This window comes from Eptatretus burgeri, chromosome 8 (genome assembly GCF_056783735.1).
Source record: "Eptatretus burgeri isolate ZD-2024b chromosome 8, Ebu_testis_v1, whole genome shotgun sequence".
NCBI lineage: Eukaryota > Metazoa > Chordata > Myxini > Myxiniformes > Myxinidae > Eptatretus > Eptatretus burgeri.
In genome coordinates this window covers 11,440,274-11,467,773 of record NC_140968.1, presented here as the reverse complement: position 1 = coordinate 11,467,773, position 27,500 = coordinate 11,440,274, and the positions used below count along the sequence as shown (strand labels likewise).

The window sequence follows — 27,500 nt, the reverse complement described above, 5'->3', positions numbered from 1 at the left end:
GTCCTTTCGGAGAGACATAGTGAGAGTGTGAGATTTGTCTGGATTGAAAGATATGTTCCATGTGTTGGACCAGTTTGTGATTTTATCCAGATCTGCAATGAGCAAAGAAGCTGCTGCTTGCCGGTCTGAGGGATGACAGATGGTCTGAGGGACGGCAGAGGGTGGAGTCATCAGCGACATCGCAGACAGAAATGCATCAGAAATGCATATATATATATATATATATATATATATATATATATATATATATATATATATATATATATATATATATATATATATATATATATATACACACACACACATACAGATAGTGGACAGAAAATGGAAACGCCAGCATATACAGGCCATAGAACATATTTGCAAAGTATGGGCTGCCGCACGTCTGTGACTCGCTTGTGAAATATGCCAATGTATTCCATGGTCGTCCTCTTGTGTGTATGTATAAGCGGGCTGCAGCTCGAGTCCAGCATTAAGAGCCAGCAATCCAGCATGGCCACAAGACAAGTGGGGATCTTAGCAACTTCGAACATGGTGTAGTTGTTGGTGTACGTTTGGCAGGAACTTCAGTGACAAAGGCTGCAAAATTGCTGACGTGTCACGAGGAACTGCCTTAAAGCTGATGTCAGCTGAGCAAAAAGAAGCAAGGACATGATAATCAAAGGGTAACAGTGAGCAGAAGCGCATACTTGACAAGAGTGTTTCACGGGCATCTTCTCACCCACAAATATATTCAAAGGCAAGTGAACAAATTGAGCGTGTGAGCGTGTATACATATGCCGAGTGTTCATCCCCTTCCAATCGAATACACTGATGCTCGGAGCGGAAAACAAAAATGACTTTTGAGTTGCTCTAATTTTTTTTTATCCATTTCATCGGTCATCTGCTCCAACTCTGTCTGCTTCTGACATAATCTCAGAAATATAGATGGACATTTGCCAAACTTGGGATGTTCTTGGACATATCATGTACATCTTGGTCAGTCTTCCCCGGGACAATACGGCTCAGTCCTCTCCTCAGCAAATTCATATTCTATACCCACCCCAAAGCAATGCATATAATGATAATAAATGGGAGGTGTGAAAGGGGGAAGCAATATCTGTGGGACTTGTGGATTCCTCGACAATATCTGTTATAATTGATCGATGCATGCGCAGTCACAAAGTACATACTCTGGTGTAGCAGTACTTTCATTGCCGCAAATACAAAAAGGGGTTGGGGTTACACGCCTTTCCATCCACTATTCAGTGGAAAGGCTTTTCTATTTCAGCCACTCCTCGTAGCTCTGTCGAGTTAGCCCCGGAATCAATCTCATCACTCTACACTGAACCCCAATCCCTCCTGCACTTTTTAACGTCTTCACAAGCTGCATGCTCACCATGGCATCACTGAAATTCACATATGCCGACGATATTGTTTCGACAACACAGGCAAAGTGGAGAGACTGCGACCGAACTTAAATCTGCATTCCATCTTTACAATCAGAAGGCACACAACACCTTCAACATTACCTTCTGGGGAGAAAAAGTGCACCATGATCGAACTCCCACCCATGTCATAGTGACCTTTGACTGCTCTCTAACTTACCACGACCACCTCTGTAAAACTGCTACCAAAACAGACGTGGAGTGAATATTATATTCGTAAGCTCGTTGGCACAAGTTGGGGTGCAAAAGCTGCCAACCTTCGCACTTCCGCCATAGCTATGACCGCAACAGCCGAATGCTGTGCCCCCATCTAGTCCTTAAGCCGTCACACCAAACTCATCGACACACAACTTAATTCAGCAATGAGGGTAATCATTGGAACTTTGATATCAATCCGAGTTCAGTGGTTACTAGTCCTGTCAAACATCAACCTCCCATCGCCCCCAGCCCCTCCATCCGGCAAGATGCAGCAACACACACAGACGTAATCCGAGTAAGCAATAACTTGGATCTTCCTATCCATGGAGATCTGAAAGATGTCCCAACTCTCCACATGATCTCCTGAAACCCCTTATGGTTTCAAGCTCAGCACCTACTACTCGACAACACCAAATAATCGTGGAGGAAAGTGTCGGCTGAAAACACCATTTTCAACAAATACAGACAGTACTTCCAAACCCAACGATTCACCAATCTGGTTTCAATCTTTTGAGGAGTATGTGTGACTGCTCAACAGGATAAAGGCTGGACAGGTGGACATGGCGCGATGTGGCCACCTCAAAACCTCGTCTGCCCGTGACTGTGGAAACCCTGACCAAACCATGGAGCACATCATAACATCCTGTCCCAGATACAAGTTCCAGGGTGACATTTTGGAGTTAAACTTAAACTCTCTCTCTCTCTCTCTCCAGCAGGGCGTTGGACTGGCTCGGGGACTCGCAACTAAAACTGTGATGATAGCTTCTGCTCAGCTACATGAAGCAAGAAGAAGTGTAGGAAGAGGATTCACCTTTTCTCAATTTTATTGTCAACATTAATGTTTTCTTTATTTTTCGAAAGGGATTTATTTTTCAGATAGGGTTGGGCTATCCAGGCCAAGGGAATTAAATTGAATTCATATCCATATCCTTTATTTATTTATTTATTTATTTATTTTAGTCTTGCTTGATTTTTGTTTATTTTATTCTTGTTCTACAGAATAACTTAACAACCCACCCCCTATCCCCATTGTTTTTTTTTTTGTTCATCTCAAATATAGTATTCCAAATGAAATGCGAATGAACAAAACCCTTCTTTCAAAATTTGATCTTTGTTATCATTCACCTATCATGTAACATTGCACCACGCCTATCATCGGCCCAAGTCACACCTGTAATTCCACGTTAGCACCAATGATGCTTTGTTATTGTTCCATGGAAGCAAGCACCCTGTGTTCAAAGCTTGTTGGGTAATCAAACACTTTGTGCCCCGACTTCATTACAAGCTCGGTGCTCCCTGAGTGAGCAAGTTGGAGTCCCTCAAAGTCGGTATTGAGCCATGTGCGGATGTATATGGGACTCTGGTTCTTGAATTTTTTGTCTTTTCTTCTGAGTGGGTTAAGGTAAGGACTCTAATGGGGTTGATTATGAGCATACATTTATAATTATTCCAGTAATCCAGACAAAACACGAGGCATTTCTGAGAAAGGGTTTGGGTCATGCGACTTGATTTTAGCCTAATTACTCATTACGTCCACCACCCAAGGTGAAGGAGGTTATGTTTTCACCTCTTTCTGTCTGTCTGTTTGTGTGCAGGATGTCTCAAAACGTTGTGGACGGATCCGGATGATATTTTGTGGACAAGTTCGGTGTGTGACAAGGACAAACTGATGAGATTTTGGTGAAGATCCAGATCCGGAACCGACTACTTGAATTTTTAAAAGTGATTCTTCACCATTGAGAGATGGGGCTAAAAACGACATATGGCACGATATCTCAAAAAGTTTGGACAGATTAGGATGAAGCTTGGTGAAGATGTTGGGTGTGTGAGAAGGAAGAAATCGTTCCATTTTGGTGAAAATCCGAATCCAGATCTGGATATTATAATTTTTAAGTGATTCTTCACCGTTGAGAGATCGGGCTAAAGTAATATATAGCATGATATCTCAAAAAGTTGTGTACAGATTAGGATGAAACTTGGTGGACAGGTTGGGTGTGTCGCAAGGACAAATTGATTCGATTTTGTAGAAGATCCGAATCCGGATCTGGATAGGAGAGTTATTTAATTTTGTAAAGTGATTCTTCACCATTGAGAGATTGGGCCAAAAACTATATAGTCCTGCATACCATGATATTTCAAAAATGTATTGATCCCGATATGTTCTTGTGGATCAGGCATTACGTGGCGGAGGTATGTGCTCTACCGAGTGCCCTTCTAGTTTAAGACTGTGGTATGTCATCAAATGCTTCATTAAAATGTTTCTTTGGCCTACATTGCATGTAATCTATATCATATGAGAGATGTTTGTCTGTTTGCCTGTCTGTGTGTGTGTGTCACCATCTTTCTCAGAGATAGCCAAACGGATCCTCATCAACCCTTCAGGGGTTCATCAGTGAGTTCCGGGTAGTGTTTTTTTGGCCCCCAAAAAAGAAAATTTGAAAGAAAGATTGGATTTTGTTGGATTTATTTTTTTAATTTTATTTATTTATTTGCTCGATAGTGCCTTAGCCTTTATAGTTATGTGAAAGGTGATATTAAATGATCCCCGACGTCTTTCCTTAGTGGGTATAGGGAAGTGCTTTTGGCCCCCACGGAAAAAGATTAAAAAAAACCCAAAATTTAATTTCTTCGAAATGTCAACAGGATTAAAACAGCACCGGGCAACGCCGGGTACCCCTGCTAGTAAAGGCCCTGTCACACCTTGACGATTTAACCAACGTATGCCTGACGTATGCAAAATTGGGCTAAAACGCCGGCACACGGAGACTACGTTATGGGTAAGTTTGTATACGTTAAGAGCAGGCTGAAAAACACTGCCATACATCGTAGTACGCTGGCTTTCATCGTTGTACTTTGCGGTTGTCCTCAAATTTTAGCATGCTTGAAATTTTACGACGTATGACTCGCACGTTCCGCTACGCTGGCCATAAGTTGTAAGCACGTTATGCGATCGCTGACACACGTCGACACACGTTACTTGTAAGTTACTCATAAGTCGAAACACGTCGAGGTAATGATTAGCGTACCCGAAACTTATTTATAACCTATGAATAACGTGTTGTAGGCACGTTACACGATCGTTGACACGCATCGAGGCACGTTATGCGATCGTTGACATACGTCGAGGAACGTTACTTGTAAGTTACTCATAAGTCGAAATACGTCGAGGTAATGCTTAGCGTACCCAAAACTTATTTCTAACCTATGAGTAATGTGATTTGAACCTATGTGTGACGTACCTCCAACGCATATTAACGTATGTAGACGTATTTGATTTATGTCTTCCGGACGACCACAGAACTTACTGAATGTGTTTCTAATTTACAGCTACCGTATAATGGCGTATTGGCAGCGTTTAAAAAAAAAAAACCAACAACAATAACTTCCGATATTTCGTCACGTGCCGTTACGTCACGTCCGATTGCCTCTTCAGTTTGCTCATGTCTTATTCTTAGTTCCTCCTCTGTGAATATTTTCTGTTTGAGGATATTGTCACATCGACGTCGAAACTTAAAAGCAAATGTCCGAATATATTTTAAAATTCGTGATAGACTAAAAAGAAAAGATAAAAAACAACAACAACAACTTCAGATATTTCGTTACGTGCCTTCACGGAGCCAAGGACAAAAAAAAGAAAATGTGCCTTGACGGCGAAAATAAGTTTCGGGTTTGCTAAACATTACCTCGACGTGTGTCAACGATCGCATATCGTGCCTACAACTTATTCCCAGCGTAGCGGAACGTGTGAGCCATACGGCGAGTTCGTCGTAAAATTTTCAGCATGCTTAAAATTTCACGACGTACTAAACGTACCACGAAATATGACAGCGTACTTCATCGTTTTTCAGCGTGCTCTTAACGTATACACAACTTACTCCTACCGTATTCGACGTGTGCCAGCGTTTTGGACACATTTTTCATAGGTCGGCATACACTGGCTAAATCGTCAAGGTGTGACTGCGATGTTGACACTTCCAACTCTCAGGCGGTTATGATTTAAATCGGCGTGCGGCAGGTTTTTAACAGGCTACACCACGAGTTCGTCGGCGATACGTGCAGCGCACTATACCTAAGTTAAACTATCGTTGGGCATAGGTTGTGAACGCCGACAACAGGCTAAACATTCGTTGGTATAAGTTATCTATAAGACAACGAAACGTTCTGTGCCCGTGACTAATATGTTATGCATACGACCAACACGTTATGAATACAACCAAAACTTAAAAAAAAAAACATCAAAATTTCAGCGTACGCCAACGTTTTACATACATTTTTATACGTTGCCATTGCTGGCTGAATCGTCAAGGTGTGACAGCGCCTTAAGTAATGTGATTGAATGTAGTTGTAAGAGCTGTTCATGCATTGAGATCCCATTGCGGATTGCTTTCAATGTACTTCTTGCTAAAGTATGGCTAACTACATTGCAAGGTGTGCTCAAAAAGTTCATTATGACGTCAAAAGCCTATTTTATTATGATGTCAAAACTGTATTTTTTTTTCTTTTTCTCCCTTTTCTTCTGAATTTCCAGCAGTAATTTTAACTCGATAGTTCTACAGAAACCTGCTTCGTTTCCGGCAATTTAACCGAACAATCATCCTTATAAAACTCGTGGAAGAGCATCTTTATACTCAAAAATATATATAATGAGTGAACAAGCAAATGCCTAATGCAAAATACAGTAAGTTATGATTACAACGAATAATTTTATGTGCGGGAATAAATAAAAAGCACAGGAAAGGATAAAATGGGAAAGATTGGAAATGCAATGGTGAAACTCGATGTACATTGGGAAAGGTCCTGTAATAAGGATTGATGTTCCAACATGACATGATTAATATAGAGATCTATGAACACAGATTGAACAGATTAGTTTGATCACCCAGATAGTGTATTCTTTCAGCATTATCTTCCAATACCATTTGACATTTTGATGAGTATGCGTTCGGAGCATCCATGGATGATGCAAGGTGTTTCCCATGATGGTTTGTCAGGCTCCTTTCATACTCTCTTTTATCCTCCAACACCACTTTTTTGTTTTTACCTCCACCACCAAGGTGATTGGATGTTATGTTTTCACCCTCGTCTGTCTGTCTGTTTGTCTGTGAGCAGGATATCTAAAAAAAGTTGTGCATGGATTCAGCCGAAACTTTGTGGGAAGGTTGGGTGTGTGATCAGGACAAAATGATTAGATTTTGGTGAAGATCCGGATACGTATCCAGATATAATATTTTTTTCATTTTTAAAGTGATTCTTCGATCACCATTGAGAGATGAGGTTAAAACTATATATGGCATGATATTTAAAAACACTGCAGATAAGTTATGACTAAACGAGGTGGATGAGTTGGGTCGGTGACAATTTGAGAACAAGCCGATTAGATGTTGGTTCAGGTCCGGATCCAGATCCAGTCTATCTGTGAGATACAAAACAAAAATTGTTCATCCTGGCTGAGGTGCTCGCTCGACCGAGAGCCATTCTAGTTCGTTTCTCTTTTTATTTTCTTGATTGTGCTCTCCCCCTCCACCACCCTGTGCCCACATTGTAAATACATGGCCTCCTTTAAGTTTTATATCACTGAAGCATGCTCATGCTCGAATATGTAATAGTTTGCAAGTTCTGAAATAAGGATTCTGAAATAAGGATTGAAAAGGATTTTCCCCACCTGTGGAATCAACTTCCACAATCTTTTCAATCTCGTTCTTCTCTCCAGGTCTTCAAGTCAGCTGTTCACCACCATCTCAGATTGTCCCCCCCCCCAATCCAAAACCATGACATTGTCTTCCCTCGTTAACCTCCCTCCCGCTTACACCCCAACCCCTCCTCCTTCCAAAAATTTCAGTTTTCCTTCCTGACAGTTTCCTTCTGTATCTATCTTGTCAACCACAAGCATCCTCTCCTACCCCCATTCCTCCCCATACCCATTGTTTGTCTGCCTTCCTCTATCTTGGCCTTCAATTTTGCTCTTGGTGTCCCCCCCCCTCCCACCCTCTCTCTCTCTCTCTCTCTCTCTCTCTCTCTCTCTCTCTCTCTCTCTCTCTCTCTCTCTCTCTCTCTCTCTCTCTCTCTCTCTCTCTCTCTCTCTCTCTCTGCTGTTCCTCTTGTCCTGTTGTGTCCCGATCCATTTAGTGTACTCGTACTCGCTCTTCCACTCTGTATACAAAAGTGGAAGTTCCATATTCATACCATGAACCAACATTTTAAAATTTAACAGGAGAAAATAAACATTGGGTTATTCAGTTCGCACGCACGCACGCACGCACACACACACACATTTTGGTTAGATTATTTAAGGTTCTTGGAAGAAGTTGAAAACGTAGACGAAGAGGATAAAGTAGACAGATCTCGTACACGAGGTACTTCTCAAAGCAGCTTGCCTTGTGTAATTCCTTGCTTCCTTGCCTTCCCCCTTGATTGGAGTTCATTTATTTTCTTATTGCAGATTATAAATATATTCCTCAACCAATCAAGGATCACGACTCAGGTCTTGTCAGCTCCAGAAATTACTGAGAAATTCATTAACATTCATTAGCTTTTTAACACGTGTGTGTGTGTGTGTGTGTATATATATATATATATATATATATATATATATATATATATATATATATATATATATATATATATATATATATATATATTATCTGTCAGAGTATTAAGTAAATAATATTAACAATGGTCATGTTTGTAAATTTGCACTCTTTTACATTATGAGCTTAGTTTTCTATTTCATGCATGTCACTTGTGACCAGTATTTCCAGTTAAGTAATGCTCGTTGCTTTTTGTGTTCCTTGCAAGTATAATGTTGCAAAAAACACAATGCACTTTCAAAGTATATCCATTATGATAGAATAAGGCTGAGCATTTTCAAAAGATGACGAATCTTTTTTATCCTAACATCCACCCTATCCACAATTTGTTCCATTGACATTCCATCTCTGGTCTTCCCTTCCTCTTCTTTCAGCCTCCTCCTTGCTGTGTTTGAGCTTGTATCCAGCTTGTTCACCTCCCCCCCCCCCCCACCGGTGTCCTCCAAACAAATCCTCCTTGCAATCTCCTTGCCTTCATTCATTCTTTGTCCTAGTATCCCTCTGTTGTATCCCTATACCCTGCTGTTGATTGTTTCCCTGCTTCATTCTGTGTTCTATGTACAGCATTATGTTCTGTTCTGTGCTCTAGCTCTTTCATGAGCTTTGACTGTTTTTGCAAATAACATGGAAGAGGTTGAACATAGAACGGACCAGAAAACAACCGAACAAAGAGAACAGAGTGAAAATGAGGTGGGTGGAGGGGACACCAACAAAAGGATAGAGAGACACAATAAATGGACCTCTTGGAGGAAGAATGGGCATGAGGAAGAGTAAGATGATGGGGGAGGGGGAAAGGATGCATGTGATAAACAAGCTGGACACAAGCTCCAAACATAACAAGAGGAGGAAGGGAAAGATGGGGATGAAACAGAAATGAAACAAAAAAACTAAAAAGGAGAGAGAGAAAATACATTAACATGGAAAAGAAGGGGTGAGCTAAGTGAGGGTTAATGAAGGTAGAAAACATCATGCGTATGGATGGGGGATGACCGGATGTAGTGGTGAACAGCTGTCTTGAGCTCCTAGACGGAAAAATTGGATTGAACAGATTGAGGAAGTTGGATCCAGAGGTGAGATAAAGGAGGAACCAAATAGGTGGAGGTAGCGCTGAGCCTGGATTTTGGGAGTTCACGAGAAGTGGGTTACTGGCAGGCTGTGGATGCCTTGTAGAGACTCGGGAGTGTAGGGGCAGAGGGTGACGGCAAAAAAGACGTAGAAAACGGAGAGGCCACCAACCAGTATGCAGTGGTGCAGTCACAGACCCAGAGACCCAGCTTCATCGGGAGAGAGTCCAATGATTTTGAGGGCCTTGAAAGTGAAAGGTGTGAGCCAGAGGCACCAGCCCAAAGGGGTGATCAGTCACATCACAGAGAGGTTGGTGGCCTCTCTGTCTTCTCCTTGCTCTTATGTTATTTGGGTGAATTTGGAGGAAAGCACATTGGAGGAAGCTTGTTGATGAGCTGGAAAGCAGCAGGATATTCCATCCTTCTCTCTTCTGCACGGAATAATCCTCAGCTTTGTGCAATGAACCTGTGTTTCAGGGAGAACCAGTGTGGTTCAAAAGCCTTAGTGGGTCTGCTCTTCCAGCTGTGGTGGAACATCTCAACTCAAGTGGACATCCCACGTTAATCCTTTGCCTGATTGACGAAAAGGTAAATGGCGCAACTCGTCAATCATGGATGTATTAGAATCATTGAGATTAATTTTTCAGATGTTTCAATTTAGCTCACAAATTCTCAGGTATTTGAAAGGTTGCTGAACTTCGATGTTGGTTGGAAACAGATTTTAATTTTGGGTGTGGACACGTCTTGCATGCATTAATCTCTTTACAAGGAGGTGGAAAGCTTGAAACATTGAGAGACGTTCACAAGGAATTGTACGTGGACTGCTATCCAAAAGGGAAATTGTGGAATCGCATCGATATTCACAAGTTTATATTGACACCAATTAACAAATTGGTGGTTGGATGGGTAATTGCATGGTGAAGCTTTTTCATCGCTTTCACTGGTGGGGGTTTGATTCTCACAGATACTCAAAGCAAGAGGTTTCAGTTGTTCTTCTATCTTTGGGTGTTGACAAACGTACAAGTCTGGCCAGGTGTTAGGTGGAAAAAGGGTCACCCTTCATGTTTATATGTGCCAGCAACCCACAAATAACAAGACATGGTGTATGATAATGATCATGATATTAGCACGAGCTGGGAAGATTTATTTACAATGGCAATGAAAAGTATGTGGCACATTGAATGGGGTTGATTTGTATGTACAGCGGGGGATAGCAAGGAATTCGTTGGGTGTGGCAAAAGACAAGTAATCTTATAAAAACAGACACAGCACAGAGTTGTCCCGTTATAAGTTCTACAATCTTCACTTAAGCTCGAACAGGCGCACACACACACACACACACACACACACACACACACACACACACACACACACACACACACACACACACACACACACACACACACACACACACTTGAGGAAGATTCGATATAGCCAACAGAGAAAGAGACCAGATCAGGATAAACAACCTCTCAATACCTGGTGCGGTCGGCAGACCAATGCAACCCAGAACACTTAGGGAGAGGTAGGTGGGAGGAACACTGGTGGAGTCCAAGGAGTGGGATGTGTGATGCAGTGCGGTGTCGTGCCAGAGGAAAATGGGAATGCGAGTCAGTAACGATGCTCTTTGTGCGTCCAATGAAGACGAGATAGAGAGGTGGAACGAGAGAGAGAATAGATGAATGAGGCGAAAGATCCCTAACCTAGCCATGTAAACGTCTGTTTGTGGAGTGTGTACCTCCCTGAGGGACGCCCCGCCTGAGCATTCCCACCTCTAGATGTGGCGCATTATCTCCTGCTTAATCACTTTGTCGGAGCTCATGGCAATGTGCACTCCGCACCGGTCCGTCTGGCTGCACGGGGGTGGTGGAACGTTAACAGCATGGCAGGGAGTCTCAGCAGTCGCCCCGGATCAGTCTCTCAAGAAGAAGCATGACCTGGCAATCGCACACCAATCGCAAGACACCAAGTGAAGAGCCAGCGAATGGGAGGCAGTGAAGAAGAGCCAATGAAGAGAAGAGAGCTAACAGCTCCACGCTCCCCCTTTTATAAATCCCGGGCGAAGGGTGGGGTGATGCCCCAAAGCGACGCACTATGACCCGAATCCTGCTTCTCTATTAGGCCACAGCGGCCCTAGGCATGCCCTGCCAGGCTCCTGGACCGGTATTTGTCTCATTTGCCCATCTGCTTCAGCACGGGTCGAAGCTCCTGACTCACATAGGGTATGCTCCCTGAGTTGGCACCCCGGCCCTGAACGCGCTCCGAGTGCAGTCTCAATGTCAAATAGCAACGGACTTTACCCACCAATCACGGGCCCCCTCTCATGAACCAAAATGCACACCCGTTCCCCGTACCAAACTTTTGGATCGTCGTTCTTGCGACCCTTCCTCGCTGCCCCATCTTGCCATGGTCTGGCGACTGGATGAGGGTTGTATCAATTCCACGTGCTCACCCGGGACGTCCCCGCCGAGATGCGGTCTTGTTGTTGACGTCTGTTGCTTGGCCAAGCATCGTGTGTTCCCAAGGACAGCCTGAGTTGTGCAGTACTCCTCTATTTAGAGTGGCAAATTGTAGCAATGCAGTGGCATGAAGGGGGTGCAGGAATTTTGGTGAGCGAGGTGTGAAGTAAGATGAAATGCCGGTTGTGGATTGGCTCGCAGATTTGAACGAAATAATGGCGCGCGATGCGCGGGTGGTATCGTGTGTAGTTCGGTTGCGGTTCCGAACCACGGTAGGCATCGTGGTGTGCTTATTATCAATCGCATATTGAATGGCCTGTGTGCTTGCTTGCTTGTTTTGTACCATGGCTAAAAGGAAAGGGTTGGAGGCGGAATCAGATTATGAAATAGTTGCTGGACCTAACTATAAGACCCACACAATGCACTTCGTTGATCATTCGGGGGGTGGGGAGGGGGGGGGAGAGGAATCCGGTCTCGCTTACCAATTAGAAGTCGTCGTATGTCAAATAAAACGTCGTGAAATTTGTGAGCGTGCCTTGGTCCACTGCCAGCGCACTGCCTTGCCGTGCGCCCACTCGCAAACAAGCATGAACACCAATCAACATCACGTCGTCACCGCCAAGAACCAGGGACACCAGGAATCAGGTATGCCAAGAACAGGTCTTGAGCAGAACCAGCATTAACAGTCCAAGCATCACCCACCGTCAGGAGCCACCATGAGCCACAACCAATGGACATGTATAAGGAGCTGTGAGGAACTGTGAGGCACTGTGAGAAGTTGTGAGGCTGTCACCAGCTATCAGAGCTGCAAGGCTGCGGCTGCAAGGTCGTCACCAACTGTCGCCAGCTCACCAATCGTCTGACTGGAACTGACCGGAGCTGAAAATAGCCATCACTCAGCTGTCACCAACTGTCGCCAAAAACGGTCCTCTCGTCCTTTTTTAGGTGGCCAGTCTGGGTGGAGCCTCAAGCAGACTTCATTCAAATCCACCTTGCCTATTGGCGCATCCGTTGCACGTGACAAAACCGCCAATCTCGCGATCATTCCTTCCTTACGATGCCCTGTTTGTGGTGCTGGAGGAACGGCAGAAAGCAGCCATTTGCTGGAACAACCGAGCGAAAACATGAAGCGCTCACTGAACATCAACGGGCAATTATCACCTCAATGTTCAGCCCGATATGAAAAAGAACCAGTTCGTGTCCATCGAGCTGCTGAACGGGGTGTTGAACGTCGATGGAAAATAGGTGGGCAAGATAAATGATCCATCAGAATAACTGCTCAGGAAAAGCCCGCAGTGTGCTCAATCAAATATCCTGAAAGTCCAAAGTGTAAATAAATCGTCCACCTCCAAGCCAATGTGTCCTGATGGAAAGGGGGTAGACAAGACTCCGTTGGGCTAACGGCTATCTCACGTGCATGAATGTGTCTGTCGTAAAGAGAAAAAGGCCATCCCGTAAGAAAGGGAATCTATTCTATACCCTTCTCAACGCATCAAAGTTAGAATCCCATCAGACATGGGGATGGGTCTATCCTGGACATGCATTTAGGGAAATAACTGTCTGAGGACTTAAATGTTTGTATGTATTTGTCGGATCAGGTCAGGTATGGGAGCATGTGCCAGAACAGCACGTCGCTGCGTCCACTTTCCGCCGGTACTCCAGGGGCCTCCGTCTGGCCATCCCCCAGGCAGATGCCAGGCCCATCCCCATCTCCTTGAGATGATGGTCAACCTGTTGCAACCATGAGGCACGTGGTCGACCCACTGGCCTCCTCCACTCATGAGACTCCCTCGCTGAGAGAATCTGGTGAGCAGGATCAGAGTCAGGAAAACGAGCCACATGTCCATACAGCCGCAACTGACGCTCATGGACTTTGCAGGTAACAAATCTCATCCGAGTCTCTCTCAGCAACCGCTCGTTGGACACAAAATCCGACCAGCGATAGCCAAGGATTCTCCGAAGAGACCTGGTACCAAAGGAATTAAGTCTCCGTCTCAGATCCTTGGTCAGAGTCCAAGTCTTGCACCCATAGAGCAAGACTGGAAGTACCAAGGACCTGAAGACTCGGACTTTCGTCCTCCCGCACAGGTACCGGCAGCGCCACACCCCATGATCCAGTGAATCCATGACTCCCCAGGCCCGACCCAGACGTCTATTGACCTCTGACTCGCAGCCAGCAGAGACATGAATATCACTGCCAAGGTAAGTGAATCTCTCCACGACCTCAACATCCTCACCACAAACAGACACAGACAGGACAGCAGCATCCAAGATGTCACCGAAAGCCTGGATCTTAGTTTTGACCCAAGAAACCCATAATCCCAACGGCTCCGACTCCTCATTCAGCACCTCGAGGGCCCCCAAGAGGATGTCTAAAGTCTCCACAAAGATGACTGCATCATCTGCAAAGTCAAGGTCCGAGATCTTGACATTCCCAAATGACGCACCGCAACTTGATCTCTCCGACATCCTCCCTAGAATCCAGTCCATACAAGTGCTGAAAAGTGTGGGGGCAAGTACACATCCCTGACGAACTCCAGTAACAACTGGAAATAAGTCAGAGATGGTACCACCACACTTCACAGCACTCTCAGTACCAGAGTAGAGTTCAGACATCAGATCGATCAGTTTTGGTGGCACCCCACGAAGACCAAGAATCCTCCAGAGGACATCCCGATTCACTGAATCGAACGCTTTACAGAGATCAACATAGGCTGCAAGCAGCCCCTGCCGAAACTCTCATCTGCGTTCGGTGAGGACACGAAGTGCAAGGATACGGTCAATCGTTGACCTCTTTGGTGTAAAGCCTGACTGCTCTGGACGCTGGTGCTCAAGCAGATGGTGGCGAACCCTATCGAGAATTATCCGAGCAAAGACCTTGCCCGGCACTGAGAGCAGCGTCACCCCTCGGTAGTTGTTGCAGTCTTGGCGATCACCCTTCCCTTTCCAGAGAGGGACAACAAGGCCCCTCTTCCAGTCAGTTGGGATGATGCCTGTGTTCCAGGCAGAGCACAAAACTGCATGCAACGACACGAGTGCAGCATTTCCACCAGCCTTGAGAAGTTCGGCATGGATGCCACAGATCCCTGGAGCTTTGCCCCGTTTCAACTGGTTCACCGCAGCCCGTGTTTCCACAAGCGTAGGTGGACCACAGTTGATTCGAGGGTCAGCAACAGGGATTGTAACACCCTTGACGTCCAACTCGACAGTTGGGGGATCAGCCTGGTACAACCGCTCAAAGTAACCGGCCCAGCGGGCCTTCACTTCAGACTCCTCTGTCAAGAGCCTACCACTCTCTGCTCGAACTGTAGTGCTCCGAGGGATGGGCTTGGATGAACGTAATGCGCGAATTCCCCTGTAAGCGGGACGAGAATCACCTGTCCACAGGTGATGCTCTACCCCCTCACAGATTCCTCGCACATAGCCCTCCTTGTCCACCCTCAGTGCACGTACAGTTTTACGCCTCAGCTCCCTGAACAGCTCAGCTCTGCCATTCAGCCTGGCCCTGTGACTCTGGTCAATGGTATCCAGTGTCCCTTGAGAGACAAAATTCTTCTTTGCCCTGCGGTGAGCTCCAAGGCATCCACCGGCAACATCAAGGATGGTGGTCTTGAAGGCGCTCCACAACTCTTCAGGACCCCCCAAAGCACCCAGACCCCCCAAGTGTCCACTCAGCCTGTTCGCAAACTCCTCAGCTACTCTCTCATCCCTGAGCTTGGCAACATCCAGCCTCGGCTGGGATGGTACCATTCTCCAGGATTTAAGGTACAGCTTTAGAGTTGCTACAACAAGCCTGTGGTCAGTATTGAGGAACTGAGCACTCCGGTAGACCCTGCAGTTCTGGATCATCCTCCAACGACCGTCAATGAGGACATGGTCAATCTCCTTTGCCACACTGCCAGCGTTGGAATACCAAGTCCAGCGATGAGCTTGTGGGCGGTGAAACCATGAACCAGCCACCCCAAGTCCATGACTTCTTGCAAAGTCAAGGAACTTAGTGCCATTCTGGTTCATAGTTCCTGACCCATGGGGACCAACACACACCTCATAACCATCCCTATCAGTTCCAGTCGATGCATTGAAATCCCCCAAGACTAGAAGTGTATCTCGTCTGGGGCACTGATCAACCACAGACTCGAGTGTGGCGTAGAATGTGTCCTTCACGGTGAGATCACTCGCCTCAGTCGGAGCATAAACAGAGACCAGGGAAATGACACCTAAGGAGTGGCGAATCCTTAATCTCATAATACGCTCGTTGACCGGTGTTACCTCAATTATCATTTTGGTCAGCTTATTGGACACAGCTACAGCAACTCCTTGGGTATGGTAACCATCAGAGCGACCAGACCAATAGTAGGTGAACCACCCACCATTATCTCGCCGCAATCCGGTCTCCGAACCTCAGAGAGAGCTGCAATCCCGATGTCCAAACGCTTGAGCTCAGATGATAACAGAGACAGGTGATCATCCTCTCTTAGGGATAGGACATTCCAGGCACCCACCCGAAGGGACCGCCTCAGGTTAACCCAAGGAGACCGCCGTCTGGTGGACGACACCTCAGCACCACTCCGACACACTCTCCCGCAATCTGACCCAGGGGTGTTACCCCGTGGTTTCCCTCCTATCAAAGATTGGGGGTCCCGAAGGCTTTGCCCCAATCCCGTCATCCGGTGAGCTGCCCTGCGAAGGGAAGCTGCACAGGAGGTACTCCCACGGAGTGGGTTTTCAGATTTTTTTGCGTTTTTGCGTTTTGCGGAATGAAGGGTTTTACGGTGGCCGGAGTGCAAATCCTGCCACCAACCTCCTAATAAGAAGTGACCCAACTGCAGGAGGACGTCCGCAGATACAGTTGGGCACTAGATATGGATGGCCGTTGGCTCACAATGAGCTCCTCCGCCCTTTGACATGTTTTGTTTTTAATCCTGCTGGGTGTCCATATCCAAACACCCTCCTCACCAGAAAACCTGGTGGGGGAGACGGTTTAGTCGCCGACAACCCGACCATGGAACAGGTTAGTACAGGTTTACATGGTACCTGTAGCAGGTCACAGATCGAACCTGACCTGACAGTCATTGTCGGATCCGATTCTGAAATCCATAACAATATATATATATATATATATATATATATATATATATATATATATATATATATATATATATATATATATATATATATATATATATATATATATATATATATATATATATATATATATATATATATATATATATATATATATATATATATATATATATATATATATATATATATATATATATATATATATATATATATATATATATATATATATATATATATATATATATATATTTTTTTTTTTTTATGGGAGCCTGGTGTTGGCGCAGTGGTTAGGGCAGCGGCTTGGGATCCAAAAGGTCCTGAGTTCAAGCCCCGTTGGGCCACTGAATTAATACACCAGGGGGTTGACTCAGCCTGTCATCCTTCCGAGGTCGGCGAAGTGAGTACCAGTATACTGGGCCGGTGTATACCCCGGTTAGAATAGGTGTACCATATCCCTGTGTTGTAAGAGGCGACCAGGGTTGCGTCAGGAAGGGCATCCGGCATAAAACATGTGCCAAATCACTATGCGGATCATGTGGATGATCCGCTGTGGCGACCCCTAACGGGAGCAGCCGAAAGAAGAAGAAGAAGATATATATATATAATTTTTTATGTATTTATATCAATATCTTGTTAATAATGTTTTTACTATTCATGTTGTATATCACTAATTCTCTTTGGTGTCGTTTCACATACGCACGCACGCACACACACGAATGATTTTCCAACTATCTGGATCATCAGCTGGACACCGCTCTTCATTAAGGTTTCAGTCCTTGAATACATAATTGACAACAAACTAATTTAGTACAAACGTGTACAGTGGTAAAAAAAAACAAATAATTTGGATGTTAATGATTGTGGATAATTACACAGCTGTCTGTGTAGATAATAGTCGGAAGCACCTCCAATAACCACAATTGCAGTAAAAGGTTGGAACCTCATGCTACACTACCAAATGTGTACCAGAATAATGAAATAAGATATTATTCGTCCTTGTAGTAGTAATAGAAGAAGACAAAGTGGATTGAACGTTTACCTTTCCCTGAATAATTTTTCTTCACAGGTCAACGTCAAAGCATTTCCGGTCACGTGATTACCTTCAAACGTCTTACGTTAACGTTTTCAAGGTCCCTAAACGGACACCTTTTCACTGATATCCTCGAGTAAACCTGCCTAAAACATACTCCGTGCATGAATCTAGGTTTTGACGGAGGTGATTTCGGCGTATTAGCCCTGATAGCTAAGATTACATCGAACACACAGAAACGCCTTTATCTTTACATATATATATATATATATATATATATATATATATATATATATATATATATATATATATATATATATATATATATATATATATATATATATATTTTGTTGCGGGCTGGGGGTCGGGTGAGAGGGCCAGGAGGAGGGGGGAAGGAGCTTTCTCGGGTTCCCACCAGACTCCCCGGAATTGTAGGCCTTCGCACAAGGATATTCCATGACACGGCGGGTCGCTAACCGACTGTGAACGCCAATAACTCAACCGCGTGACCTCGGGTCCTCCCGTCTGTGTGTTAACCAGGTTATCTAATTAATCACGTGATTTAATTACAGGGGAACATGCCCTCGGTACACCTTGTCCGAACCGGATCACTTTACCGGATCGGATGCAGCTGAGCGACACTACCAAGGACGGACCGTTTAAAAGGAACGGATCGTTGGGAATAAAGTCTCGGCTAAGCTCGGATTTGGACCATGCTTGATCAATGAAAGAACGAAAAGACCATGCTGGCCCCGCATGCCCGCCCGGGGGACCTCCGGCTACCGCTGGTCAATGTGCCTGCTCGTGATGTGCCACGTGGCCCGAGCTGTACAGCATGCTCCTGCCTGATTGCGGCTTCGCCGGCAGGAGAGACGAGAAGGCATCCCCGTCTGCGGGAAATACCCACAGCCGCCAACAAGGATCGAAGGTAAGATGTTATGGCAAACCCATGCACAGACGAGACCAAGATGTGTGCAATTCGTGCCCAGCTCTGTACGATGATAAAGTGTTGCGAGCGGCGCACGGGTCTGCTTTCGAGCACATTCCGTACAGTGCGCGCGGATCCGCCATTAAGCAGTGGCCAGCGCTCGCATCCGCCCGATTCTCTTATCGTGTGCATGGGGCAAAACCCAATCTGTGTCAGGAATTGAGGGGACCGATCGGATATAATAATTAGATGGAGGTATGGAGGGAATAGAAGATGCCGATATAATGAAATCCAGAAATGGGTTGAAAAGAAAGAGCCGCTAGTGTCTTGCACACTTGTGGTCCGTACAACGTGGCGTAGTTGTTTTTTTATTATCAGCCTCTGACAATGTCGTTACTGGCAGCAAATCTGCCAACCACGCTCTTGCCAATATTGGGTCATAAGAGATATTAATTCTCATGCGTTTTCAATGCAACGGGTCATCGCATCCCTGATCATTGGAAGTTCGAGCCGATCATCTCAAACTTTCGGCAGCGGTTCGTTCAAGGATATCGCTGTTTCCTCGCCGCTGCGCTGTCCATGCTTGTGTGGTGTTGTTGCGGCTTTCTATTCCCCTCCCCCGGCCGCGGCACGTGCTGCACGTGTTGGCGTCTTCGAGGATGCAAATTCGGATTTACTTCAGGAATAAGCAGAAAAGAAGAGTAGAAATGGAGTTAGTGGTGTAAACAGACCTTGCTATGAGATCCCCGCAACACACGTCCCATTGTCCCTTTAAACAAAAGGGAAGAGACTATCTAAATGTACATTAATTGAATAACTGTCTAGGGAGTCCCATTGCATATATGTTGGATGCCATTGCCTTGGAGGCATGCAGTTTCCTTGAACTGCAACAATATATATATATATATATATATATATATATATATATATATATATATATATATATATATATATATATATTGTTGCGGTATTTCGCGCCCGCCAGCGTGCTGACGGCCACGTAACTCGAATCGCGGCACGTCGCCCACCGGACGGACAATCCAGTCGTGACCCTCTCGGACTAACGCCGGGAACCAGTCACGGGTGGACCTTTCGGTCTCACCGCGATCGAGCCAATCAGCCCCCGCATGGGATAGGGTTGCTCGCCAAATTCGACCTACCTAAGTACCCACGCGGAGGGTAGACCGGGCGATCGCACCTCGCCGCAGGTCGACTTCGGACACGGGCCACTTAAGCGACCCGTTCCGTACTATCAGAATAACCGAGCGGTGTTATCGTCGACCTCGACGGTTCGATTAATTATCGGGCGTATTCAGCCCACTACCAACCCTTTACGTGAAGCAAGATGAGGATTCAATGGGAGAAAAAGACGAAGCGAAGCGGGAGAACAGTTCAATAATAAAGCACATTTATTCGCGGCACACGGGAAGCACACATAAAAAACACAATTCCATTTACACAAAAAGCAAATATAAAAGCGAAAACAATGCAGAGCTAATACCGACGACCGAGCACACGGCAACACTTATACAATTCTACCTCACAGACGGCGCCGACAACACATACCCAAAACCAAGGAAAAGAATACCCCCAAGAATGAGGCGGGCCTGAGGCCGAGACCGGGTCGCGCCTACCCGTCTGGTGATGAGACGCGGAGCGGCGATGGCGCCTCACTCCGCGGGCCTCGCGGACAGTGTCTGGCAGGGGGTGGGAAAGGGGGCCCCCTTGGTCGCACTATCTCAGCGCGGGGGGAAACAGGAGGGGGTTGTTGATGCTCGGGGTATAGAGGATCTTTATTATGTGCGACGAGCGGCTCCACCTCGGCCAGGACGCGCTGCCGGCCTCCCTCGGGCGTGCAGCTCCTGGCACCGACGCGAGCACCCCCTCGTCTGCCTTCGCCGCTGCCGCCTCTCCGCCTCTGGACTCTCCACCCTGGACTCTTCTTTGGGCTCTCCTCGTTCGACTCTCTTCAGCTTCTCCAGCTACTGCAGGCTTCGGGCTCCAGACTTCCACCCGGCTCTGACTGACGAACACGGTCCTTTTATCCCCCCGTAGCTTCGCCTTTGACCCCCTCCCTTTGACCTTTCACCTCGCTCCCCATTGGCCCGAGAAAAAGTGGGCGTGAAGGCTTTTTGATCCACAAATTTGCATATATCGATCGTTCTGGAGGCTCGCTCACTCACTGCATAATCGCTCACCGATTGGACGGCAAAAAGTGGGCGTGTGTCGTTTTTGATCCGTTTTTGAAGCACAAAATCCGTGATTTTGTACACGCTGTTCGACGTGCGCCCTGCACGAGTCCAACACCGGTACCCACAGCGGGGCAAGAACGGTGGCGATGCCACGGTTGCGAGGTGTGACGTGAAGGTCGTGGCGGCCGTGGTGAAGCGGTGGTTGTGGTTGTAATCATGGCGGTTGGTCCAAAATAAAGATAGTAAAAGAAAAACGGCTATCCTGAAGAGTCGCAGCACGCATAAATGACATGTATTCCCACTAGACAACGGGTTTGGGCCTAACTACACATGTACTTACCGAGATACCTCACCTAAGGGACCTGAATGGTGGTTTGCGAATTTGGTAACCACAACAATATATATGTATATATATATGTATATATATATATTTTTTTATACCACCAACATCAACTGTATATATATATTGTTGTGGTTGACGAAATTCACAAACCACCATTCATGTCCCTTAGGTGAGATATCTCTGTAAGTATATGTGTAGTTAGGCCCAAACCCGTTGTCTAGAGGGAATAAATGTCATTCACTCGGGCTGCGACTCTTCAGGATAGCCGTTTTTCTTTTACTATCTTTATTTTGGACCAGCCGCCATTATTACCACCACCAACCACGTCTCAACAGCCATCACACAACAACCACCAACCACAACGCCGCTTCACAACAACAACCACCAACCACAACGCCGCTTCACAACAACAACCACCAACCACAACGCCGCTTCACAACAACAACCACCAACCACAACGCCGCTTCACAACAACAACCACCAACCACAACGCCGCTTCACCACAACCGCCACGACCTTTACCGTCATAACTCGCCACCATCGCATCCACACCATCTCGCGCCACTCGTGGGCACCGATACTGGACTCGTGCAGGGCGCGCACCGAGCAGCGTATTCAAAAACATCACGGACTTTCCGCAGAAAACGGATCAAAAACGACTCACGCCCACTTTTGTTCCGTCCAATCGGAGAGCGTGGGCGATTTGGCCCCGCCTCCAGGGCGTTGGAGTGAGGACGCTATATGCAAATTCATGGATCAAAAAGCATTCACGCCCACTTTTCCTCGGTCCAATGGGGAGCCAGTTAGAGAGGTGAAGGGTCGGAGGCAAAGGGTCAAGGGTGAAAGAGCGAAGCCACGGGGCTGATATAAACGGCTGCGTTCGTCAGTCAAAGCAGTTCAGTTGGCAGTTGTGCGGATTTCAAGAGAGTCGTCGGTGGAGCTGGAAAGAAGTGGGAGAAGTCAAGAGTGAAGAGTTGGGACGAGCCAAGAGAGGAGACGGAGAGGGCGAGTAGACGGAGCTGTGGAGAGGTGGCGGCGGCGAAGGCGGACGAGGGGGTGCTCGCGTCGGTGCCGGGAGCTGCAGAGGCCAGCAACGCGACCGAAGTCGAGGAGGAGACGCTCGCCGCAGGACCCGAGACAGGGTGATATCCTCCTTCCCCCGAGCATCAGCAACCCCCTCCTGTTTCCCCCCGCGCTGAGATAGTGCGACAAAGGGGGCCCCTTTCCCACCCCCTACCAGACACTGTCCGCGAGGCCCGCGGAGTGAGGCACCACCGCCACTCTGCGTCTCATCATCAGACGGTAGGCCCGACACGGTCTCGGCCCCAGGCCCGCCTACCCCCCTCATCCTGGAGGGTGGTTCTCTTTTCTTTTGCTTTGGGAATATGTGTTGTCGGCGCCGTCTGTGAAGTAAAATTGTATAAGTGTTGCCGTGTGCTCGGTAGTCGGATAGATCTGCATTGTTGCATTTGCTTTTTGTGTAATATTGTGTTTCTTCTTCCTTTACATGTGCTTTTGGTGGAATTGTATATGTGTGCTTTCCGTTCATCGTGAAATAAATGTAAATTATGTTGAACTGTTTTCCTGCTTCGCTTAGTCTTTTCTTTCATTGAATCTCCATCTTGCTTCACGTAAAGGGTTGGTCGTGGGCTAAAACGCCCGATAATTAATCGAACCGTCGAGGCCGACGAAATACACCGCTCGGTTATCCCGATAGTACGGAACGGGTCGCTTAAAGTGGCCCGTGTCCGAAGTCGACCTGCGGCGAGGTGCGATCGCCCGGTCTACCCTCCGTGTGGGTACTTAGGTAGGTCGAATTTGGCGAGCAATGCTATCCCACACGGGGGCCGATTGGCACGATCGTGGTGAGACCGAAAGGTCCACCCGTGACTGGTTCCCGGCGTTAGTCCGAGAGGGTCACGACTGGATTGTCCGTCCGGTGGGCGACGTGCCGCGATTCGAGTTATGTGGCCGTCCGCACGCCGGCGGGCGCGAATCCGCAACACTGGTGTCAGGTCGTGCGATATAAACTCATCGCCCTCCTCGCGGCACTGGTATCGGAGAACGGGAAAACGGGCTCTCCTGTCTCCGGCTAAATTCACGGGAATCGGTCCAGGGGTGAGAGGAGCGACCCCCGATTCCCTCCAAATTACGAGCGAGCTAAATTAACCCTTTAAGAGAAGCAAGATGGCGTCTCAAGGCGAGCGGGAGCCGGGGGTATTAGAAATGGATGTAGAATGTGTAGAATCCATGGTCCAGGATGAAATCCCCGTGCAGGAAATGTTGGTTGTACAGGAAAACGAACTCGCCCAACTGAACCCAGAGCCCGAAATGGGTGCGGCAGCGGCCGCGGTGTATGACACCTCCCCTCCCCCTCTCCACCAAAACCCTTCCCCAACCCCTGCCGAAACGGCTCACCCAAGCGCACCCAACATGGCCCAGCTATGCGCCATGCTGGCGGCAATGACAAACGAAGTGAAAAACGAAATAAAAGGAATGATCGAAAAGATGGATGCAAACGCAACTGAATTTATAAACGAAATAAAAAGCATGAACGAAAAGATCGATGCGAATACACAGCAAATGAAGGAAGAAACGAAAAAGCTGCGGGGTGAGACGCAGAACATGGGCTGATGCCTGCAGGCGGGCATGAAGGCCGTGACCAGGGAGATAGGAATGGCGACTCCACGTGTGGGAGCGAACGAGCTGGAAGGGGATGCAACGGCTGTCGGGCCCGCGGTGGAGGCGGGTGAAAAAATAATTCGGGGGACGTGTTGGGCGAGGGTCGTGACGATGACCGAAAGGGAAAAATTAAATGGGGAGACCAAAACGTGCGAGACGAGACACGAGGTGACGACAACGGAAATAATAGTTGAGACAAGGGAGGTAAAGGGTGAAGAGGTGACTGAGTTGGCAGTGACGGTAGCCGGGAAGGGAACGATAGAGGGAAGACTGCACGATGAAGACGGGGTAAGTGACGTACACACACACACGGAGGTAGTGGAGGATAATGGGGGTGAGCTCGCGGACTGGGTGGAGGCCCGGTGCGAGCAGCTGGATGGCCTCCTCCAGGAACGAGGGGAGGGAGTATTCCCCCTTGAGGCGAGTCACGACCAGGTGAGTTCGGTCGTGCTTTGCGAGGTCGAGGGGAGGAGTGCTGCGAACGGGTGCACGGAGAGCTTGGGGGGTATAGAGGCCCCGGAGACCCTTGTGGGGACACGAATCCCCAGTGTCGTTGTCCCTGTGTGTGTGGTGCAAGGTGTGAGTGCGTCCCCGTGTGTGGAAGCGACCCCGTGTGTGAGTGGTGTGGTGGCGATGGTGCCAGAGTACGTGCTTCCCAGCACGCCGTGTGTGGGTGAGGCACCGTGTGTGAGTGAGGCCGTGTGTGTGGATGAAACGGCCAGTGTGGATGAGGAACCGCGGGTGAGTGCCCCCGCGTGTGTGAGTGAGGCACCGTGTGTGGAAGAGGCCGTGTGTGTGGATGAAACGGCCAGTGTGGATGAGGCACCGCGGTTGAGTGCCCCCGCGTGTGTGAGTGAGGGACGGTGTGTGGATGAAGCACCGCGGTTGAGTGCCCCCGCGTGTGTGAGTGAGGCACGGTGTATGAGTGAGGAACGGTGTGTGGATGAGGAACCGCGAGTGAATGGAGCACCACGTGTGAGTGGTATGGTTTATGCAAGGGAGACCGTGTGTGTGAGAGAGTGGTATGTGAGGGAGATGTCGGTTGGCATGCGGGAGCACGCAGCCGCGTCTCCCGGTGTGAATGTAATGGAATGGAGTGTGAGCGTCGTAACACGCAGGTGTGCGTGTGTTGAATGGAGGCGACGACGGAGACATGTAAGGAAAGAAAGCCGAGTAGCGGCTGTAGTTGTTTCGGGGACCGTGCCGGGTTCACCCAGCAGTGAGCACGAGGTCCGTGCTGTGCAACGCACGAGGCACCCACGTGCTCGCTTGCGAGAGTGAAGTCCCGGTCCGGAAACGCCAGCGGTGGATTTGCCGATCCCGCGGACGGACAAAGTTTAGGCAGGATTTCGGATTTGGACCGGACGGGTTCTCCACGCGATCGTGTGTGTTAAGCTCCAACGGGCAAAGCACATGTGTTCGCGTGGGGAACCCCTCGAGACGTGGGGCTTGTGTTTTTTTATGCGCACGGTGACGCCATGGCTGCACGTGGGGTTGGAATCCGGCAGGAGGGGTATCCCTGCCGGATAGTACCGTCCAAGGAGGGACGAGGAACACGTGCAGCTGCATGACGTCACGGGCAGGTGCAAAGTGCGCGAGTTGCCGCGCTGGTGCTGCGCATGTAAAAAAAAAAAAAAAAAAAAAAAGCAAGCCTCACTTTCGGGTGTACAGGATTCCTGGGCAAGGGGTGGAAGACCCCCTTGACCTGGGCACAGGATGAAACTAGTGAGGGGGAAGGGTTAGCTTAGCTAGACCGGCTCCATGGGGCAGGGGTAAGTCCTCATGGGGCCCGTGGAATGGATTAGTTAGAGGGATTGTAGCGAGATTTAGGTTGCGAAATTGATTAATGGGATTATTTGGAGACAGTGACAGACTTGTGAATGTGTAGAGGGGACGTAGTTTAGCTACGTAGTGTTAAAAGGAACGTGCTGTAGTTTAAGGGACGACGTGGGAGCACGAGTTAGTTAGGGGAGGTAGAAGGATGGCAGAGTTCAGCAGTGAGTGTGTTGAAGAGTTGTTGGTGAGTGAAGTGGAAGCATGTGCTTGGTGAGTGAGTGAGGCCAGCGGCTCTGTGTGTATGGAGCGAATGGGGACTGCATGGTGCGATGAGTGATTGGGGGGAGGAGTGACTCCCGCCCAAGGGAACCCGGGGTCAGTGTAGAGTGAGTTAGGGGGTTAGTCAAATTGAAAAATGGAGGTCGTTTTGTTGTTGGTGGGAGAGTAGGCTCGAAACCCATTTGGAGAGGTGCAGGAGCCCTGTTGACGGGCTGGGAGCGTGGCTGCGAAAAGTGAGTATCGCTGAGTGGGTACCCCGGGCACCAGGCTTGTCAGCCGTAGTAGGCCAAGGGCCCATGGGGGGCCGGGATAGCGTAGTGGGCACGGGTGCGCCTGCTTGGTGCGGGGGCCCGGGGCGCCATTAGCCGCGTGGGCAGTGTTGTGGGCACGGGTGACCCTCGGAAAGGGGCCTGGGAAGCCAGCCTGCCACGTGTGCGTTTCAGGGGAGGTGCCATGGGGGGCACTCCCCGGTGTTAGGGAGCTGGTAGGCTCGGAGGCAGTGTAGTGCCCGGGGGTGCCATAGCTGGAGATTCGGCAGAGGGTCGTGCCTGCCAAAGGGGGCCACGTGTCCCAGCCATGAGACCGTGTGAGGGCACGGAGAGAAAATTGGGGGGCGAGGCCCGAAATTGTGAGGACACCAACACAGGCGACGGGAATCTGGGTTGTTAGAACCAATCGTTTAAGCGAGAGGCGCTTGTTGAAAGCCCTGGGGTAGTTTAACAGTTAAATGGATAGGGTAGATTAGGAAGTGTACCCCTCCGCACCATCCATCCCCTCGCTCTCGTTGTGGGCCGCTGGACCCACTTTGGTTATAGATCGCTGAACTCTGGGGAGGCCATTCTGAGGCTTCGTTGGGCCTCGACACAGGACGCTAGCTCTCCCTTATTCCCCTCCGGGAAGGGAACGTAGGGGTTGGGAGTAGGCTAGGTGACAGGGTAGGTTAGCCGAACAAAGACGATAAAGGGGGTTAGGGGACGATTTATAGTGGGGAAGTAAGAAAAAAAAAAGTTGGGGCTAAATTGGGGTTTGACAAATTAAGGGAGTGGGTATGTACAGTGACAGGCAAAGGCGATAGGTTGGGAGGGAGACAGGTAGGTAGGTCCGAGCCCACCTTCCAAGTGGCCAGCACCACCGCACTCCCTCCACCAACCTCCACTGAACGGCAAAGGCTGGCCAGCTTCATCTGCTGGCTGTGTTGCTGCAAGGCCTGTGCCGGCCCACTTCATCTGCCGGCTGGCTGTTTTTCTGCAAGGCCTGTGCCGGCCAGTTCATCTGCCGGCTGTGTTTGCCTGCAGCGGCCTTCTTCTGCGGGCTGTTTGCCTGCTGCCTTTGCCATGCCATGCCCACTGTCCACGTTCACCAGCCCCGTTCAATTTCGCTTTGCCCCCCCCCCCCCTGTTCATTGCCATGTGCGCCAGGATCAAGGCAACAGTTTGCAAGCTGCAAGAAC

The 27,500-nt window shown here is 48.1% G+C and overlaps 1 protein-coding gene across 8 annotated transcripts in view; it reads left to right on the top strand.

Annotated features, from left to right (window-relative positions):
• MYO15A (myosin XVA) overlaps positions 1-27,500 on the top strand; it is a 374,107-nt gene that overhangs the window by 102,250 nt on the left and 244,357 nt on the right. For 6 of the 8 annotated variants that reach the window (XR_015060712.1, XM_085890857.1, XM_085890855.1 and 3 more), the window contains exon 3: positions 9,754-9,864. Coding sequence is in view for 5 of the 8 variants with exons in the window: in XM_085890857.1 (XP_085746983.1) it covers positions 9,754-9,864 (111 nt within the window). In the remaining 3 variants the exon portion in view is untranslated. Of the gene's footprint in view, positions 1-357; positions 3,028-3,220; positions 3,348-9,753; positions 9,865-27,500 lie in introns of those variants that run through there. The other 2 variants (XM_085890859.1, XM_085890858.1) reach the window with 2 other exon arrangements.